We start from the raw sequence: 7,813 nt of genomic DNA on the forward strand, positions 1-7,813 counted from the left end.
ATAGCTAAGTACTGTCGCAAAATATATAATATAATAAATTAGTGTCTTATAAACACAAATATTAAGGTGATAATATTGTATTTTCACCATCGTAATTTCACCATCGTCGTTGTTGGTATCGTCTTCATTTTACGTAGACCAATACAGAGTAAAAGAAAATCGATTTGAAAATGATCGGTGAAACGGTATTCAAATATTATAATGACGTCGTTCACACACACACACACACGTACATGTACATGTAACGTACACATACACACTAACGAAACGCAATGCAAAAAACAAAAATAGTAATAAACAGTAAAACGAAAATATGTTATCGTTAAAATGTAATATCCGCTCAAAAACTATTCACACGGCATTATTTTTGTGTGTACTTAAGTGCAAAAATGGCCGGCGGTGGATGCCCGTATCATACATATGGCCCCCTCGGGATCGCACACACACAAACACAGACAATGTATTACATATGATATATATTATTATTTCTCTCTCTCTCTCTCTCATTCACTCTTTTATACTATTTTCTTGAGCTCTCCCCACACACACACACACACACACACACACACACACACATACACGCACACATCGGTCAAGCTCCATTTATCGTTTTACGATGACAATAGACGACGCCGATGATGGGCGACGCGAAAAATCGTTATTATCGCGTCGTCGTCTTCTCCTGGTGGGACGACGCGGTGTAATTATGTTCGACGGGAAGTTATCCGGATGTGTTGTGTGCGTGTGCGTGTGTATGAGCGGTCGTGTGTAGGGCCGTCGGCTGGAAAGCAGCCAGTGAAAATAAAATTTGGTGGGGAGAGTGGGGCGCCGTATAAAAATCCTAAGGACTGTCTGTGCAGGACAATTCGTGGAAAAACCTCGTGCGCTCCGCTATACAACGGCAGTCGTGTACTCTTTATTACGTTCGTCGTCGTCGTCGTCGTCACCATAGTTTTCGTTCGTCGTGCCATATTCGATAATCGTCGTCGTAGATCCGATCGAATCGAATACAAAATCATATTATATTATCCACAGCAATGTCGAGATCAGCTGCAGTCATATTTTTGGTGGCTATCGTGTCCTCATCGGTAGTGGCTGAAGAGCCCGAAGCCCGTAAGATCGACACCGGTCTTGGAGACGTCAGAGTTGTGTTCAAGGTGTTCCAGGACTGTTCAAAGGCGCAGGTAAGTCGGTGGTCCTCCGCCGATGTCGGCAAACGGCATTTTATTTCGTTTCCTGCTCAGTTGTATAACCATCGTGACTGTTTAATGTAATAACACGATCGACATCGCGTTTTCCCGCAGTTTGGACCATGTATCAAGCACAAGTTGTTGACGGCCCTCGACCGGATCAGCGAACAACCGGAAATGGAATTATTCGATGGCGTCCGATTAGTCAAGGATCCGGCTGTTGCTCTAAACGACGTCGACCATGACATGTCTTCGGCCAGGTCCGCGGGTGACGATGAAACGACCAGTCTGGACACGCTGGTTGTCGACAGAGTGGTGAACTTTTTCAAAAGCCGCAATCTTCAGTTCAAGCTTCTTGACAACGAACCCAGAGATATAGCCGATGGTAAGTCGAATAGTTGTTATTAGACACACCTATGTACTATGTAATCATTTGCCAACACTTGCTAGATTCTATATACGTCACAAGTGATGGGTAAAAATTTAATATTATAACGTGGTTTATACGAATTTAATTCAAAGGATTTTTTTTTTGTTCTTTGGTTTTATTAGTTGGTATGATATTTGTACCCGACATTCACGGTCTTAAACGAAAATATATTTTTGTCTACAATAATCTTGATTAACTGAATAAGACATTTTCATTGTTATCTATCGGAATTTGAACATAATAATTGATGATGGCTGCAATATTTTTTTATTAAAAAAGCTTCAACAATTCTATACGCTAAAATTTTGCAGTAAATATAATATTTTATATAATCAACTATAGTTGAATTAAAATATTTTAATTAATGATTTTATTTAAAAACGAATAAATTATTTGAAATACCATTTTTTCTTAACCACTAGTTTTGTGATTTTTAGTTAAATTTGATCAGTTATATTATTATATACTGCTATAACAGTACCATTTATAAAAATAAATTAGAAATCAACTATACAATAATAATAATAATAATAATAATACAACTACGTATAAAAATCTAGATGTTTAATAAAATTAAAATAAATAGAAATACCTAATAAAAATGTTAAGCCAAAAACAAAAATATAGTTATTGACTTTGATAAAATATGATAATTTTAGTTACATTCAGTATATTAGTTAAAATTCATTATAAATAAATATTATTTTAAGTACAACTTAAATAAGATACACATTAGCTTTTAAATATTTAAGTATTTTCTAGGTGCAGATCAATAAAGTAACAATTATAAATAAAAATATGTTAGGTTTATTTAAAATTAATAATTTTACCAAGTACCTACCAAATTGTCATTATTCATCAAAGTAATTTCTTGTTAACTTTTATGTCGGAATAAACAATAAACATGTATCACATATAGTTGTAATACTTAAAAATGATTTTAAATCATAATCACTGATAAAATTATACATAAATTTCATTCCAGTGTTATCGTGTCTATATTATATTATATTGTTAAGGATTTAAAAAAAAAATTGAAAAAAATTAAAATATATTAGGTATATAATATGTAAGGTTACGTACATGCTGACATCTGAAAAACGCAACCTCAGGCGATGCGTGCCGTTGAAAGGTTTTCCGACGATATATTATTATTATTATTATTATTATAACTACTGTCATTATATTCTGTGCGCGGTTATTTTTTTTTTTTGAAATTTCTGATGACTAGCAGAAAAACATAATAATTTATACTTTATAGTAACGTTTTATCGTCGTCAACCAAACGGTCGGACGAGTTTTATATGTACATTTGATTTTTGGTGCTGGTACAGTAGTACAGAGGTTCACGTTTCTTTTTTCATTTTTTAATCTATTACTGACTGAAGAAAAGTCCCATACGGTATTTGATATAGTGTATACTGAGTAATCCACATTTTAACGTAAGACAATAATTATTATTTTGACAACTATATTCACGTATTTGAAAAAAAAAATAAATTTTAATAATATTTAAAAATAATACATTCTCCTTAAAATGTTTTATATTTTCAAAAAATTTTACTGTCAGCATTTTTTAAATTGTTTACTTTTGATAGTGCATTTTTTTTTATTTTAAAGCAGAATTCTCCTCGGAGTACATACTTTGATTTTTAAAAATCAAATTTTAGATAAGTCATTTATAATATAAGTATTTAAATTTTAAAATTTATATGAGCAGAACGGAGTGGTGCAGAAAATACCCCACACAATCTTGGTCTACTCTTTGGTGATTTGAACTTTACATACCGACTTATAAATCACACGCCTTGTTCAAGATTTGATTTTTATGCATCAATGTGCTCTGAATAATATTCTACTCAGGATATGAAATTAACATGCATGGCGTTATCATTCAGAAGATTAAAAATTTATAAATTAATGATAATGACAAAAAAAAAGTAAAAATATAATATCTTTCCAAAATATACATATGTAGTTGTCTAGTGACGACTTTTTACTTTCGGAAAAATAATATTTTCAATGAGGTTATTGTTTTCTGCGATAAAGAATGTCTTACGCGGGGTAAATGGACCACCCTGTATACAATTATTTTATTATTATTCTCCGCCGTAGCATACCGTGTAACGACCAATCGATATATTATTATTATTATCAATGCACCTGTTGATTGTTATTGTTTGAGCTCATATCGGTTTGTATACACTATTACTATGGACGACGAGGTGACATCAATATCGTGATAACAATAATAACAATTTAGTATTGTACTATATATAATAGATATAAATATTATTAACATATTATTGTCACATTATATTGCGATGCACACCTCGCAAATCGATGACAAAAATGTATTATTATAATATAAGGTGTACGCAGTTGTCAGTGATGGGTCGGCCTTAATTTTGGTTGAATTTTCCATCTACTTACATATATATATTATTATTGTTTATATCGATGACGTTTAAAGCTCACAGCCGACGTCGTGGAAAAATTTATAGTTTTTATGAAGCTTTTTATTTAGAGATGGCAATTTTTAAGATTGACCTTGTTTTTCGATTGCAACAATTTGTGCCATCTACTATTTTTAGCAGATTTCTAAAATTATAACTATTGAGTAATATATTATTCGATATAAATATTCTCATCAAAGTTTTTCAATTTAGGAATTTCTATCCTTTTGTGGATCTTTGCGTGGGGCTTTTCTATTATTTTCAAGATTATAGTAGGTCTAGGCAATCTTATTTGATTAGCAGTCTTAAGGAGTATATTCTTAAAATAGATCTTAATAAACTCGATTTTCACTATAATACAGGTATATTATAAATATGGCTCGTTGAAAAAATAATATAGAGACATACTATTAATATAATTTTTTAGTTAAAAACACAATATTTTTAGTTTTCTAAAGGTCTATTTAACTTTTAGTAGTAATAGTGTACAATAGCTATGGTCAAAGTTTTTCATTTTATCAGAGATCTCTGTTCTTTTTTTCCATCTTCGCGTGAAGTTTTTTTTTAATTTCACACATGTTTTAGATGTAGATAATCTTACGGTTGATAAATGCTTATATAAATGCATTTAAAATGCGTAGCACAATATTGATAATCTTGATCTTTACTATATTATATCGGCAGTAATACTATACCATATTATTTAAATTTCTCACAAGTCTTTTGTCAGCCCACGCCGTGTGCCGGGGGTCCCTATCCCCCACATCAATACGCTTTCTGCTCTCTGTGCTTGGAGTAAACTCAATAAAACGAATAATAATCATTTTAAAAATAACATCGATTCCACTATTTATACGTGTGTTAGACGAATTGTCGTCTTGCCTCTCCCCCTTCCGAAGTCATTCTAAACGTCTAAACAAATTCTGACAGAGACGCGTCTTCACAGCACGATTTCCACATCAGTCGATTCTTACACACATTTATTGTTATTATTATTATTATGTTATAAACTACCTGTGGCGTACACGTTCGCGAACATATTCACACCGCAGCGGCGCGCGACGAATGCAGTGGAAACCGGGTCACAGATCAAAAAGTCGACGATATGGAGTCGCGATCGTCGTCGTTTTAAAACAATAATCAATTAATAATTATTAATATGACGATGGTAATATTTTGATCTGACAGTATAGGTTTTTGACGGACAGTCTCGAGTCACCACCACGCGCGCAGCCATCCATAAAAATAATAATAATATGATACACCTACGCACCACTGCACCGCGGGATCCTCCGTTATAATAATAATAATCCCATTATAATTCTTAAATTCATTATCGAAGTTCTCATTAGCTCGCACACCCTCTTGTTACGCGTCTTCGAATCGACCTATATATTATTATTAGTTGCCGAGTCGTCTCTAACGTCCACTCCTTTGCATGGCGGAAGCGTCAACATCCACCTAGATATCGATTGTTATTGGGCATGGTATCTTAAAATGTACAGTTATCGGCCTTTCTCTAACGATGTATCGTATACGATATGGCTGTATTGTTTTGTCCGCTCATCCACACGCCCGACCACACGCCGGAAATCAGTTTAATTCTGAAATTTAATCTTGTCAAATGGCGCAGACACTGCTGACGTGTGAAGACTTTCTTACTTATCTACAGTTAGTTGGTTAGTAATCAGACTATAAATTATATGATTCTAATAATCACCTATCATCAAACTTATTTATTTATCCATACCTAAATAGTTCGAAATATCTACGTTTATCTTTCTTTAAAAAAAAATTTAAAAATATAATCTTAAGTACAGAAAAAGCTGTGATATAGGTATTCTTTATAATTTCTATTTTCCTGTTTTCGGAAGTTGTTATATTAACATATTTACATAAATAGGTATATAATATGCAATATTCTTTCTTATATAAATACTTAGAAACCATACTGTTATAACTTATCTTTAATATTGTAATCCCCTTTAAAAAAAAAAATTTTGTAAAAATCTTAAACCATGTAAACATACCACAACTGTAACTAATGGCCATGTAGTTGCCGAGTTTTTATTTGATCAATAAAAAAAAAAAAAAATATGCAATATTCATATAATATGTTCGTATCTATCGATGAAATTGTTAATAATTTTACTAAGAATTCGATATTTAATTAATAAAAATATTAAGACTGCTGCTCTTAAATCTGAAGCTTCGACAATGATGTCCGACGATGATGCGTATTACTTACATTATCTTCTGTCGTTAGCTATAGATTAGAGGAATAATAATACAATTTTTAATTAAAAATCCGATTAAACAATTCTTACTCTTGGCATGCGCGTAATCATGGTATAACATTTTTTTTTTTTTTTTTAAATATTTTGATACACAGCATATTTATGATATCACTTATTCAGTTAGTTTTCACTATACCAATCATTCGTTTTGAACGAATCAAAACAGCTGCTGTATAGTCAAACAAAAGTAAAATTAAACAAAAAAAAAAAAACACCCAATAATCCAAAAAACAATAATATTTATCTGGTGTGATTTTTTTTTTCGTAGACAATATTATCGTTGTTTGATCCGATTATTTGTTTAACCACACTTGCTCGTTATGTTGTTAAATAAAGGTCGCAAAAAGAGCAACAAGTACAACTCGATGCTCATGTACCCGTTCATGATGGGCGGCATGACCATACCGTTGGCGTTCGGAGTGCTCGCTCTGTTGGCCGGCAAGGCGCTGATCATCGCCAAGCTGGCGCTGGCCCTGTCCGCCATCGTGGGCCTGAAAAAGCTGTTCAGCGACCAGGGGGGCAGCAGCCACGAGCACATCACGTACGGAGGCAGCGGTGGCCATTACCGCAGGAGCCTTCCCGGCGAACCGGTGGCCGCGTCCAACATGGCGTACAGCTCGTACATGCCCGTCTACGAGGAGCCCATCCGGAGCACCAAGTCCAACGCGATCCCTCTGCGATGATCGACGACGGAGCCAACACGACGACCACCGATCACGTAACGATTATTTAGTGACGAAACGTATTATACTTACATCGTACACCGTGTAATAATAGGTACGGAAGTCGATGGTTATTATTTATTGTCATACGGTATACCGCACTTGTGGCGGTATAACATTTTTTTTTTACATTATTAACTAGCATTATCATTGCAATTAGACGTTAAGTATTAATATTATCATTAATATTGTTATTATATTATTTATTTTGAATCGAATAAATTTGATCTGCCTCTGAAACGACGATATACTAGATGATAATATTTTATACTCCAAAAATCTGTGGTGTACTATAGCTATATAGCTGTTTAATCGTATTTGCGGAAGTCTATATCACAAGCATCTTGTCGCACTTGATACGCACACGGATCTCTGATTTTCTTTACAAGGATTTCCGTTGGATTTGTACCACTTCAACTAAAAATTCACGTTTTTCAGGATAAGTATCTTCAAAACCGAATTAACGACGTCGTAAAACATAATTATACCAGTAAAAACGGTTTAATGTGCGTCTGTGTGATAATGATAATATTTTAATAAATAATAATTATATGTGAATCTTATAAAATAAACTATATTGCGGATGATGCAAGCAGCGTCCGTCCTAATTTTTATTCGACTCGTTATGTATATGTATAACATTCTAGTCAAACGTTCAGAACGTTTAGCTCTAAAAGAACTAAAACAATCCTATTCAATATAACCACACTGTGGATAT

The 7,813-nt window shown here is 33.2% G+C and overlaps 1 protein-coding gene across 1 annotated transcript; it reads left to right on the forward strand.

The window, feature by feature from the left end:
- Window positions 1-845: 845 nt before the first annotated feature.
- LOC107168150 (uncharacterized) lies at window positions 846-7,335 on the forward strand. Its single transcript, XM_015517464.2, has 3 exons — window positions 846-1,184; window positions 1,305-1,575; window positions 6,710-7,335. The coding sequence occupies exons 1-3, from the start codon at window positions 1,038-1,040 to the stop codon at window positions 7,054-7,056; spliced, it is 765 nt and encodes a 254-aa protein (XP_015372950.2). The 5' UTR covers window positions 846-1,037; the 3' UTR covers window positions 7,057-7,335.
- The last annotated feature ends 478 nt before the right edge of the window (window positions 7,336-7,813 follow it).

Source organism: Diuraphis noxia, unplaced genomic scaffold (assembly GCF_037042655.1).
Source record: "Diuraphis noxia isolate RWA-SAM2 unplaced genomic scaffold, SU_Dnox_SAM2 contig0005, whole genome shotgun sequence".
NCBI classification, from domain to species: Eukaryota; Metazoa; Arthropoda; class Insecta; order Hemiptera; family Aphididae; genus Diuraphis; species Diuraphis noxia.

Bases quoted from the DNA above. Each gene is read 5' to 3' on its own strand.
- LOC107168150 (XM_015517464.2), top strand. From the start codon at position 1,038: ATGTCGAGATCAGCTGCAGTCATATTTTTGGTGGCTATCGTGTCCTCA. The intron at 1,185-1,304 runs GTAAGTCGGTGG...GTTTTCCCGCAG, and splicing joins AGGACTGTTCAAAGGCGCAG to TTTGGACCATGTATCAAGCA. The intron at 1,576-6,709 runs GTAAGTCGAATA...TGTTAAATAAAG, and splicing joins ACCCAGAGATATAGCCGATG to GTCGCAAAAAGAGCAACAAG.